This window comes from Rosa chinensis, chromosome 7, assembly GCF_002994745.2.
Source record: "Rosa chinensis cultivar Old Blush chromosome 7, RchiOBHm-V2, whole genome shotgun sequence".
Classification (NCBI taxonomy): Eukaryota; Viridiplantae; Streptophyta; class Magnoliopsida; order Rosales; family Rosaceae; genus Rosa; species Rosa chinensis.
In genome coordinates, this window is record NC_037094.1 from 32,415,619 (window position 1) to 32,429,332 (window position 13,714).

The window sequence follows — 13,714 nt, forward strand, 5'->3', positions numbered from 1 at the left end:
TTTTGTCTAAATTTTCTTTCTTGCAAAGAGTCTCCTGAGGAAGAATGAACTGAACATTGATGGAACTAGGCTTATGCGCTCAAGAAAAATTGGAGCTAGAGGTCTACTCAGAGATCACAATGGGAACTGGCATAAGGGTTTTATGGCTAATCTTGGTATTGAGCTAGTGCTTATGCAGAAGCTTGGGGCCTGCATATTATTCTGAAATTGCATGGCCGACTGCAACAGTAGTGAGTTGGAGGTTGCTTCTGATTCTGCAGTTCTTGTTCATCTAGTAATTTCGAGCTGCATTCCTTGGGAGCTCTTTTAGAGAGCTTTAATTATTTGCTTTGTAGTTTTGAAGAGGTGAAGGTGAAACATTTTCCTAGGGAAAGTAATATGGCTGCTCACTGTTTGGCAAGACACAGCATTGATGGTAAAATGAAGTTCTGTTCCTTAATCACACCCCTCCCCAAGCAACTAGTGGTAACATTGGAGGTATCTCTTGAATCGCTATAGCTAAACCCATGAAAGACATAAATTATGAAGCTAGAATTATCAATATAAAACTGCTTTGGTTGCCAACAATTCACCCCAGAAATGTGGGGCACCGTCTAAATTGCAGCAACCACCAGAGCCGCTAACAACCCATGGTTTGGACAGGAACTGCTCCAGTTGCGCGACAAGAAGCTTCGCCAACATCACCGAGATTGTGAGCATAGGCACCGCTGCAAAAAAGTCGGGCGTTTGCACCTAGGATAGCCAACCAGAAAGCCGCAAGGGTTCAGTTAGTGTCAAAATCCTTCAGAAGCAACTTTGCTTTTCTGAGTTTTCTCTGAGTTTGATAGAAAGCTTATATTGCTTATCTATTACTCTGAGCACAAAGAATGCTTCACTTGTTCCTCTTACTTTGAAATATTACCATTGTTATTCGCAAATTCAAATGTCAAACCATGCAATTGCAAATGCAAACCATCTGAAATTAGATCTCTAACAAACTTGTTTACTTGGCTAAATCTGCCATTTTGATACAACCATATAGCTACAGGAACCCTAAACATAAAACTAGGTTCGAACCCCGAAGCTGTCAAAGTGCTGCAATGCACAGTTGGAGCATTTCACATGCGCCGAAGGGATTTATCTTGGGCCTAGGAAGCCTTTGGGTTCCCTTAACAAAGTCAAAAAAAAAAAAAAACCTACAGGAACCCTAAACATAAAACTCCTTACATCTTACCATGAACAACTTATGTACCAACTGCCTAACTTCTAAACATGCCTTGTTTAGATAAGAAATACAAAAGATAAAGATAGAAGATTGAGTGAATGTGTTCTACCGTTCTACCAATCATATCGAAGCCCAAGACATGTTGCAACCAGTGGTTTTATCCCAATTGAACCATCACTGTTCATTATCTACTTTAGCTTTGCATGATACTACCGGCACCAGCAGTTGAGATCCATTCTGGTTACATTCTCCCACGAAAGTCAATTCTTTATACTAACACGACACTATATTCCCAGCCATGTCACCTGCAAAATGTAAATGTAAAAATCTTGCAAATGTAATCCCAAATTAACTTAAAGGTGAAAAACTCAAGATATGGGCCAATAGTAGCTGAAGTTCAACAAAAGAACCCGAGTTAAGACATGCTGTAGCATCTAGTCATATATTGACTACTTAGACAAGTAGTTTATTACAAATCAAGGAAGTTCGGCCTTAATCTTCTTATCATAGTCCTCAAAAGATATCAGGCAATTTGACCTCAGGTAAGTATAATTGGCAAGGATATTTCAAGAAACCGTGCATGGAGTGTTCAAGTCTCCTACTTCTAAAGAATATTTGATGATGCAATGAATTTAACTTTTGGCTGAGTAGAATAATTGTAGGGCTTCAAGAAAGTGTGCAATACATTTTGGTGTCAAGTGTCAAGGAAGCACATGCTGAAAATCATAAGAAAAGCGAACAAATCAACAATTTGATATTATGGGATGCTAAAATACCAGTCAATTTCTTATCAAGACACACCCACTAAATTGAGTTCCGGCCAAATCGGATTGCTCCGTGAGAATACTCACCATGCATGCACTTGATGAAAAAGTCCAACTCCGAAAAGCAAATTGTCCCTTGAACTAGAGGAGATGGTTGCTGATATACAAAGAATGTGAAATGGTGGCGATCAGGATCATTTCTTGGCTTCACCATTTCAACAATTCTCATGCACCCTTCTCTATCATAGCATGACAGTGCATTTTCCCCAGCCACAGTCAATCCTCTATCCCAAGCTAAATTTAAAACCTGTAGGAACAAATGAGAATCTAGTCACTTGAATTGATTAGTTTTAAGCATATCCGCAACTAAGCAAACACAATTATTTGTATTAAAACCTGGCAACTTCAAAATGTAACACTGAGTTCTGTGCCTTTCAAATACAAGGGAGCTCTAGGGTTCACTCAGAATAGACCTAGGCTACTAGCAATACAGAATTATAAACGGCTACAGAGCCAAGGAACAAGGTCCATCACCTGCCAACTCAAACCTTCTGGATCACCCAATGCTTCATCACCATCATTTGGTGCCGAGCAAACAAACTTAACCGTCACTGAATGTTTCTTCAGAACTTCAAACACTGGAGAGTAGCCATCTTGGTTTCTAGGATTATAGTACCCAGAAGTTAGCTCTGCTGCATGGCTAGGTGTTTTGTACCACCAATAAACAGCAGGAACCTGCAGAGCGGCATCTTTCTTTCAGTTCTAATCATTGTGATATAAGGACTTCACAAGAGGACACCGAAAAGACATGACACTTGGTTCAGTTCTTTGGTTCACCTATTCAGTTGAAAACAATGACAAAATATCTGATCTTTTAAGCTTAAAACATCTCTATACCATTCTAGGTCTGGTGTTTGGAAAATCTCCATACCACTAAGTTTCACTATGAGACTAAAAGAAGTATCATCACATATTCTCCGGAAATGCATGCAACACTGGATCCAAAATACGTTACATTTTCCAGACAGGCAAGAACTATTTGTTATGAGTCACGAGCATGACGGAGCTATCAGAGTACAACATGTGTGTACTTGCAAGTTGCAAGGAAACTGGAGTTGGAGAATGATGATGGGTTGCACGCATAAACAAACTATTGCACGCATCCCAAACAGTGGTTCAAACATAAAATGTTAGGTTGTACAGTTTACGGACCACTCTTCACTTCCTTTTGTTTTGGTGTTATGATGATCCGAAACTCATAAAACAAAGAGAGACAGACTCATGTCCATGAATGGTACAGAGAACCAGATTATGGATTTGCTTTTTAACTTGGACGGTGTTTGTCATAGTGCGTTTGGGAGTTTAACACCCTTCATTTTACTTCTAGGAATATTTTTAGAAGAAAAGAATCAAAAGTTTTTTATAGTGTTTTTACAGAGCCATCCACTAAAACTCTTCTCTGACCTCACTTTTTAATTTTTAATTTTATTTTACTTTTTGTGAGAAACCAACCTTCAATAACCAAATAAACAAATACAAAGAAGATGAGGCATTACAAAGAACAAACAGAACATATCCAAAGAACTTCTATCTCTCACACATTAGGGCATTACAGAGCCCATTTAATTCCAGTTCATATTCGATAAAAACTTTTACCACAAGAACAGAGCAACATCTAATTTAAAATTTCAGATGGTCTTTTATGCATCAAACAGCAGTGAGGTGAAAGACACTAAAAAGGCCGTCTTCTCGGAACCATATCCTATGTAATGAACTTACCATAAGCGATTAGCTAAGCTAAAATTTGTACAATAGGAGGCACTTTAACCTTCCATATTTGCATGAGAGGGAGCCAAAAAAACAAAGAGAAGAATTACCTAACTTCCTAAGTTAATTAGAAAATAAAATTTATGGAAAATTATTTCTGTTCTTCAATCCCTCCTTTCCTCTTAGAACAGAAAAGTTGAGTTATACAGAACTGATACATTCCTTTTATAACTGACCTATGTTAAACACCAAACAAGGAATTGAGATGTTCCGACCTATTTTCCTTTCATATCCTTCACATAAAAGTATTGCTACTGTACACAGGCTAGTCGGCCCTAGTTACGGGTTTTTTCAAGAAAAAAGGAGTGAAGGGAAGTTAGAGAGCATAACACAATACTTAGAGAACAGATGGCACTGGACAGAGCATAGACCTGATTCATACCTTGACAATTACTTTTGTTTCATCAAAGGCAAGGCTTGCAAGAGATAAGACATTATCTGCATGGTCAATTAGTGTCTTGGCATACCAATGAAGGAAAAAGCGTCCATAGTAACTATCATAATCACCACGCTCACAGAAGAAGCCAGTTTCATGTGGCCGAGAATTGTATTCACCAGCATTATCTGGTCCTCTAGCCCAGAATGAGTGCCCACGCAATTTTGCTGCTTTATGCAGACTTTGTTGTAGGTATCTATCATAACACTGCAAGAACGCAATTTAGAATTTCTTTAAGATAATTGGAGTGCAGAAACTATATTTGAAGGAAGATGAAAGAAGCAAGCCTTTTTTAAAAACCAACGACACATTATGGTAAATGATTGCTACAAACTTTATGCTGACTGTCACTATAACACATGTAAACAGGGAAAGAGTAGTTTTAAACTGAAAAGAAATAAAACTGTCAATCATGACCTTTTATTTTGCCTGTTTATTTTCTTCACTTCATATTTCAAACTGCAGAATGTATGGATTTACAACAACTTCACGAAGAGAAAGGAATAGATGCCCTGGGTTAGCTTTACTTGATACCTGAAACTCGCCGATACCAGGATATCTCCATCCCATCCTTTCCGAAAAGGAAGGATACTTTAGCTCCCCAGAAGCTCCAAGTCCAATCTCCACAGCAGAAATAAGACCCTCACCAAACAAGTCATCAAACTCGGTACGGAAACTTCTCATGAAATCAAAATAGACCTGAATGTTGAATAGCAAATAGCAAAACAAATCAAAAGGTAAAAAAAAGTTTAAACTTAGAAACGAAGCCGAAAGTACATAACAATAAACTGTTCGTAGAGACTGAGGGGATCGAAGACAATGTAAAAGAAGAAATGATACAGGGAAATATAAAAGAGGATGATAAAGGTGAACCAAAAGAAAAGTTGGACTAAATGGATAGTTACATAACAGCTCAGAAGTGTATAGTTTCATACCTCAACACCAGTTCTTCCATGCAAAACTCTCTCTTTGTCGACGCCCCAGGATAGACATTCAGTATTCCTCCTTCCTTCTCGATCTGTAAAGAATATGTCCTGGTTTTCTTTACCAATGTCTAAAATCCACTTCGGAAGAGGAATAAGGGCTTCACCGGACTCGCTTCTTCCATACTCATGAAATGCCATTACGACCTTCAATAATTATTTCACAAACCACTCATCAATAAACTGGAAAGTGATGCAATCAGAATATGAGCAATTCAAAATCAACAATCCTCAGGTTATAAAATAATGAGGTAGCAAGAATGCATCTCACAACCCTATACTTGCTCACTTGTTTACACCAATAGCATATTGTAGCGGAATACATGAAATATTTAAGTGGTGATGCATTTTCAACTACCTAACCCAACAAGGTGCATGAAAACTTATATACCAACAAAACAGACAAGGAGAAATGTAAAATATAAATATTATTACTCAGTCTTTCCCTTTTACCCCACAAAATAACAGATATCAGATATCAGACACTCATTTGCAAAAATAAACTAAACAGGTGACAGGATGAGCTTCATTCACAGAGCCTTCCGCAAATTTAGTGTTCTGAGATAAGTATACTGTTGAAAAAAGAGGGCGGGAGTTTCAACAAAATGAAACTTAAGTGTCCAGCAACTTAAATTTTATCAAAACCAGAGATCCCAAGAGATGTTACTATGAAAAAGAATTCCACATAAATTTAAGAATGATAAAGGGCCTCCCCAAACAAGGACATAAAAACCATTCTAAAGTTCATACGCATTAGTTTCACTGTTCCACCACATAAAAGGACATTAGATAGCCATTAAACATTTTCGGAATCAGAATAACTTCATTGCTTTGAGACATGCTTACATTATCTCATAAACAACATTACCGTGGCGCAAATTGCATTGGATGGCAACTAATGCTTATATTATCATTTAATATTTTCAGAATCTGAATAACTTTATTGCTTTGAGAAATGCTTATATTATTTCATAAACAACATTACCTTGGCCCAAATTGCATTGGCAACTAAGCGATATCAAAATACCAGCATATGTGTTTAGTTGATGTTTTGTGGTGTTTAAGAGACTGCTCCTCTATTATATTGAACTTTCAGTCTTTCTCAAATTTCTTGTTTCTCATAGAAAAGAAAAAATAAATGACCTATTTCCACTGAATAGAACCTAATAAGGAATCCCAAATTACCATCAAGTTTCCTTTTTTACTACTTTTTTTTTCCTTTTGGATAATACAATCTTTTATTAACAAAAGAAGCAAATCCCAAACAGATGCGAAAGACTCCACTGGACTACCAAACAAAATGATTTACAATTTAAAACAACCATTCAACAAAATCAAAATCATAGCTGCATTCCAACCATAAAGAATAGCCTAAAAAGAGTCTCTAAGCTGTGATGAAACCAGCACCCATAGAGAAGCCCAAGAATGAAAACTATCCCATAGTTGATCCACATCCTGACCCCTAGCTTCTGCAAAGATTCTTTGTTCATCTTTGACCACACCACCCAAAAAAAAAAAAAATTCCCATCTCTATAAGACCATGCCATTTTTACAGCCTCCAAAGAACGAATATCTCTCACACATCAGGGTAGTATTACATGAGCTCAGAGAGTTTCAGTTCACATTTAATTTACCTCCCTACATACTTTTTGTCATATGAAAGAAAAAGCAAGAGGACTTCTTTTGAAGAAACAAACCTTATTAAGAAAAACTTGAGAAGCCCAAAAACCCTTGATAAGAAGTCCAAACACGAATAAAATTTAGAAGAACTCAATACAATACACAGCATGCAACTCAGAAAAAGACTAGCTGATAGCTGCCTTCCAGTTCCACAAGATGGATGACAGACTTTACACCCCCTAAAAGCCCACACAGAGGGCCAATAACCATCTTATTCCCTCAACTCTTCCACCCTATCTCGTTGTGCTGCTCGAAATTCCCATTATTCCTTAACCAAATTACAACAGCCAAAACTCAACAAGTTTCCAAGACAATGGAGCAACACATGATTCAAGCATTCAGCTGCTCTTTTACACATAGGACACTAGTGGGGCTCTGATTTGGTCTTTATGGCAAATAAATGATCTCATTGTCTAATGCAACATGACCAAAACGGATATTAGTTTGTTCAAATTGAAGGTCATTCCGAAAATTCTCATTCATGATTCTACTCACCTAAAATAGTTCTATGTATTGGCTATGTAGAAAAAAAACACACACACATGCAAACAAACAAAAAATGAATCAGGGAGAGGTACCTGTAATTTTAGCTTGAACTCGCGTACAATGTTAAATAGACCCCTATAACCGGACCAATCATATTTCTGGGGGCTCCAGCATTCAACAATACCCCACCAACAATCCACAACAACACCATCCGCATTTAGCGATTGCATATGAGTCAGCTCCTGTCTTAACCCCTCAGGATCAACCAACTGGCAGTAATTGTTGACGAAACCAGTCTGACAAACAAGCCCAACGATTGTAGCAGTTAAAAACCATATTTACAAAATCTGAAAATACAGTGAAACAACAAGTATCAGAATTTGAACCAGCAATCGAAACAGAACAATGAGAATCTAAACTAAGCTTGGGGTTAAAAACCACTCACTGCAAGTGTCACATAGAGAGGGACGTACGGGGCAGGTGCAAACCCTGCGGCGGAAGGAATGTGCTGCATGAGCTGATCAGTCTCTAAGCAATTTACAGAGTTCATGGCAGGACTACTATTTGAAAACTTCTCATTCTTCTCCCCAATCACAACAGAATCGAGCGAAGCTGGTGATAAACTCTCATCAATTCTAACTACTGATGATGGATGACACTCCAACGCTGCTTTAACACCCGACACTGGAGTCTCCACTGACCTCAAGCTCATCGAATACGCTCCTCCCTGTTTCGAAAAAATTCGAGATTATAGAAATGATTCCATAGTTTGAAGAGGAGGAATGAGGATAAGCGGAAATGAATTTATACTCACAATTTGAGGTGGAGACTGGCGATAAGTGGTGCCGTCAGTCTCGACGACCCAGCCGGCCTCACGCGCCAGAGCTGCGAGCACATCGTTCATGTCTGCGCGCGCAGGCAGGGGGAAATTGCCGTACTGGCGGAGTCCGGCGAGCATACGGCTGGTGATTGACCGGCGGAGGCGTTCTCGGAGCTTCGTCCGCTCCTTCTCCTTCTCCCTCTCTCTCCTTCCCCCTTGGTGGAGGAGGGAGAGACGGGGCCCACCGAGCCGGCTGCGGCAGTGGCGGCGAAGCCACGTGGGCGGCGAGGGGGTTGGGGTTGGGAAGGGAGAGGGTGGTGGGGCTGAGGTGGGAGGTAATCGGAGCTCTGATCGCTTTGGGGGTCCAAATCCTGCCGGAGGCTCTCGTCGTTCATGTCGTTTTGTAGCGTCTGTTGTCGTCTAATAAGCTCTCAAAAGTTTTTTAGACTGAGAATCTGAGAAGAGAAGAGTGTTCAGAGCTCACTCGCAAACACAGCCCCTCCATATCAAATGCTGGATTTCACTCCCTCTGCATAGTATCACTCCTTTGTTTTTACTGTTGCACACTTACTTTTTTACTTTTTTCATTTTATAGCTAATTTAGGTAAAAACATATTTTGAAAATTTCCTTCTTCTTTTTTTTATTAACAAAATAAAATCTTGAAACTACCTTTTAAAAAATAGACTCTTTACTAATTGATGGTTGTTATAATACATAGATTTAATGGAGACTCCTGGTATTATTTCGAGATATTCTCTTGATGCTTATTGTAATAATGGGATTTAGGCTTTATGTCTCCCCCTCCCCCTCTCCGGTGTATTCTGCAGTTTCATTAATTAAGGCTTGAGGGCAGCCATTTCAGCTTACTTTCAAAAAAAAAAAAATTGCATTTGTTACATAATTGGGATTGTTACATCATATATAAATACATCGAATAGCCATTGTAATTCATCACTGACCCAAACCTAAAATGCAGGAAACAAAAGCATTTTATTATCTAATACATGCATTGTCTTATTACATGGTGTACATATAAATATATTTGTGGTGAAGAAGTGAAAAATGGTTCTCACTTCTTTCTCCAAAGTACATTTCATTGACCAATCTAACGCATCACTCTTCAAAGCTTTAACCAGTCTAAAATTATATGTGATTAATGGATGTCAGCTTAAAGTAAAACATGAAGAATTGATGCAGCAGCATATAATTTTGTGGCAACAGCTCTAAAATGTCCATTCATTTGATTGGAAACCACCAACAGTAACTCTCCTCTCTCCTTTTGAAGAACCACTCCCAAACCTCCAAAACCATGTATCATACTCGTGGTACTAGGGGTCATTATAGACCGGGTTAGGGTCGGCCCTACCTTGAATTGTAGGCTTAGGGTCAGGCTTAGTCAAAGTCAACAAAATTTAGGATCGGCCAAAGGCTTAAATATGTTGGAGAATCTTGATATCAATCTTTGGGTTTCCTTCAAGAGGTTAAAAAGAAACCCAAGAAGCTGAAAAGTTTTGTTTCCATAGGAAAGCGTATATAGACTCTTTGTTTGTTTCGCAAAACCAGTTATTTGGGAAACTAAAGCACTTTATCCTAATCCAAGATTTTTTACATTTGTTTCACACAAGGTACTAGACAACGAATCAAAGATGTGAATTTTGTATATATAACTACATCCGTAATTGATCGAGATAGACCTTTGTTTTTTTCCTTTTTTGCAAAACCAATTATTTGGAAAATGTGAAGCACTTTATTTTTATCCAAGATTTGTTACATTCGTCTTGAACAGTATTGTTTCACACAAGGGACTAGACAGCAAATCAAAGAGGCGAATATTGTTTCACACATCTGTAATTGAGATAGAATCTCCATCACGCCAGCAACACAAATAGCTAAAGTTGAAGCACAAGACTATTATGAGGTGGCTTGAAAATTGATATCTAGTTTTGTAATATATGATTGCTCATCTGACATTCTAAGTTTTTATTTTTTTTAATAAATAAAGGAGTCACCGGAAACCGGAAGCACCTACCTAGGGCTGTCACTCGGTCGGTTCGAATCGGTTATAGGTATTACCAACTTCAAAACCAAAGCTTTCGGTTTCAAAACCAAAGCTTTCGGTTTCAAAACTGAGGTACCAATTACCAACCAAAATTTTCGGTTTTTAATTATATCTACCAAATTCAGTATTTCGGTTTTCGATATTACCAACTTTAGAATAACTAATTCTTTATAATGTAAATTAGAATGAACAAAACTAGGTTTTTGAATTTTATAGTCATAAATGTTGTATTCATCTACTAATTATAGCTTTCTTTTGTATATATGACATCAAGTTCTGGCAATTTTCAATAAAACTAGGTTATTTAACCATCTTTGACTAGGTTACTTAAAATACATGTACTATTAATGTAGTATATGTAGTAATGTTTATACTATTATAAAAGTTTTTATGTTTATTTCTTAATATACATGTATGTGTATTGAAAACTGTAGTATATAAATCTAATATTTAAATAATCGGTAGATTCGGTATTTACAAAAACAAAACCAACTTTTTTGGTAATTTTCAATTTCGGTTTTATCGGTCTCGGTTACCAAAAAGTTAGTTTACCAAACCTAAAACATCGGTTGGTATTCAGTCAGTTTGGTAATTACCAAACCAAGTGGCAGCCCTACACCTACCTATGCCTTCATTAATATTTATTAGGGCATCTCCAACAGAATAGCTAAATTCAATTTTTAGCTATATATAACTATTTTTAAAGGAAAAATCAACTCCAACAGACTAGCTATAGCTAAGTTAAATTTAACTTTAGCTAAAATGGCTAGCTATATTTAGCTAAACAATCAAGAGTAGTTAAAGCAAAAGTTATATTTCTCTCTTCTCTTTTGGCCACATGTCAATTTTCAATTCGATAAAATATAGTATATCACTTATAAATAGCTTCCAGCATGCCCCAAATTTTTTACCTTTATGTTTCTTACAAATACCACAGAAGAAAATGATAATGTCAATTATATAGAAGACATCAACAGCTGTTCGTAAACCAATATATGTCCAGACCAATGTTCAGTCGTAATGGAAGCAGATATGGTGCTCCCAAATGACATGGATATAACAGAACAAAGGCTCAATGAAGACCGCAAATGCACAGACAATGATGAAGAATGTATTCCATCTATGAGTTGCCTTATCATGCATTTTAAGAATTTCCTCTACTGCTGGTCCTTTCGCACTTCTGTTTTTATGTCCTCTATCTTCTTCCTCCAGAATGATCCCATCTAGATTTCTGAACAAGCAGGGGCGGAACCAGGATTTAAATCTTAGGGGGGTCCAAGCCGTTACGTATATTTTTGTTTTTGAAAAATATTAGAAGAAATATTGTCAGATGTGTTTGCACAGAAACCTTCTAAAATGTTTGCTCGGATCCCTGTTGTATATAGACTAATGCACATTATAACTATTATTCATTCAGTAGTTTACGTTTTTTCTCAGAAAATTAATTCCCTTATAATTTATCCAAAAATTAGTCATGCATATCAGACTTCATTTGTCTTAATTGACAAAAGACTAGTATAATTATTTTTTGGGTACAGTAATAAATCTTATTGTTGGGTGAAAGATAAAGTATATAATTTACCAAATAAATAGTTAAGTAATTAGTAAACTAACTAATTTAGTTATCAAAGCCATCAAATCCTATTCAAAAAAAATAATAACTAATTTAGTTTCTTAATATTATTTATTTCTGTTTTGAACTTTGATTAGTTATGATTCATGAGAAATTTTTGGGACAGAGGGGGGGGTCCAATGCTTGAATTAAGTTCAGTTTTAAATATCTCAAAGCCTAATTAGCTAGTTAATTGAGATTTACCAAAACATCTAGGGGGGATCTGGACCCCTTCAGGCCTTGGAATGGGTCCGCCCCTGTGAACAAGACAACGTGCACTAAACGTACCATCTTTTAAAAATTAATTAATTAAATTTACAGTTTTGTTAAAAAGAAAAAAGAAGGAAAAAAAAGCAACAATAAGAGAATTAACGAGACATGAACTGAGACCTAGTCAACTGTTATATCAGTACAAATAGCAAAATCATCTTATCCTTAACGAAACTAACCGTAAGTTAATTGACACATTTTTGACACGGTTGCTCATATTTCAGGACTTTTGAAGATACAATATCGATCATCTAGAGTTTGAACCGTTAACACACCTGCAAAATGGTGATTGAGCTGAAAGTTGAAGAATTATCAAATTCATCCAATATAGAATAACCAGCTAGCTAGACACTTTAGATATTATCTAGTTAACAGAAAGATTAACAAAATTTATTTTAACTCCTTGCATTAATTAAAGAACGCTTATAGGGTAGACTGGACCAGATAGAAGAGAGGAGAGATTTTGTGAAAGAGAAGAGCATATGCAGAGACTGTTTGACGAAGCAAATTCCTACTACTAATGGAGCAACATTGTTAAATCAATAGCTATATTTCTAAACTTTAACTAAATTTAACTAATAAGTAACTTAGAAAATGAATACAACAAATATGGAGGGACATGAGACCCAGCTCCTCGAGAAAGAAAACAAGAAAAACCATTGGGATAAACAAAAAACAAAAAAATACGGCGAACAAATAAGCAAAACTAATGGAAACGGGAATTAGAAAGCCCCAGCATGACCAATCTATTTAGTCTTTCAATATGCAAATCAAACAAAGTACTTTTTTTTTTGTTCAAATACAAAAAATAGCCTGAAAATAGTTTTTCTTCTGTATATCAAGATTTGATCTCGCACTAATATATGCCATAAGAAAGGCATAATTACAAGATTTGATCTCTCATTGATATAGGCACTTATAGAAGCCATTGAGAATGGGCCTCAAATTTTCATCATCCAAGAATCCAAAAGGAAACGTGACTAGATGGCCCTTTATATTCTTCAAACAATCTCAGAGTTTGTTCACCACTCTATCTCCACGTTCATCGTGTGCCCTTATTTTATGCGGAGCTATTCCTAACTCAATGGTCTTGTGACCACTGGGCGCTTCCTTGGCTACAATTTTGCGTTTATGAGGTCAATAGGCTTCTCTAACTGTTTCAAATAATTGTTCAATTTATTAAAATATAACTATCAAAAAGTTAAGATTTTTCGATCGGGACTGAGGCTTTGTCAATAAAGTCGAACTCCAACCATGTAGGATCTTTTATGATAACATTTTTCACTTTAAGGTGCAACTCGCAAACATATATATGTGAGAATTTAGACAATCAGTAATGCTACTTACTCGAGCGTTCCCAAAGCAATGTTCTGGGTAAGCATCGTCCAGCTCATTGTCGGTCGTTGGCCTCTCTCAATGATAATGGCAAGCGGTCCAAGAAAGAGGGCAGCGACCACGTTGCGGTAGCAGATCAGGATGTATCTCTCCATATGCTTCTTTGTGAAGGAGAGCTGGCTAACGATCATCATCCTGGCCATACCTAGCTGGAGAAGAATGGCCAGGAAACATGAC

The 13,714-nt window shown here is 37.0% G+C and overlaps 1 protein-coding gene across 1 annotated transcript; it reads right to left on the reverse strand.

Moving 5' to 3' along the window:
- Positions 1-958: 958 nt before the first annotated feature.
- On the reverse strand, positions 959-8,698 carry LOC112179295 (beta-amylase 8). Its single transcript, XM_024317674.2, is given in 10 exon segments — positions 959-1,509; positions 2,056-2,275; positions 2,503-2,703; positions 4,178-4,438; positions 4,766-4,930; positions 5,167-5,361; positions 7,473-7,676; positions 7,826-8,107; positions 8,195-8,427; positions 8,430-8,698. Coding segments are annotated over 10 exon segments (1,959 nt in total). The 5' UTR covers positions 8,596-8,698; the 3' UTR covers positions 959-1,477.
- Between the last annotated feature and the right edge of the window lie 5,016 nt (positions 8,699-13,714).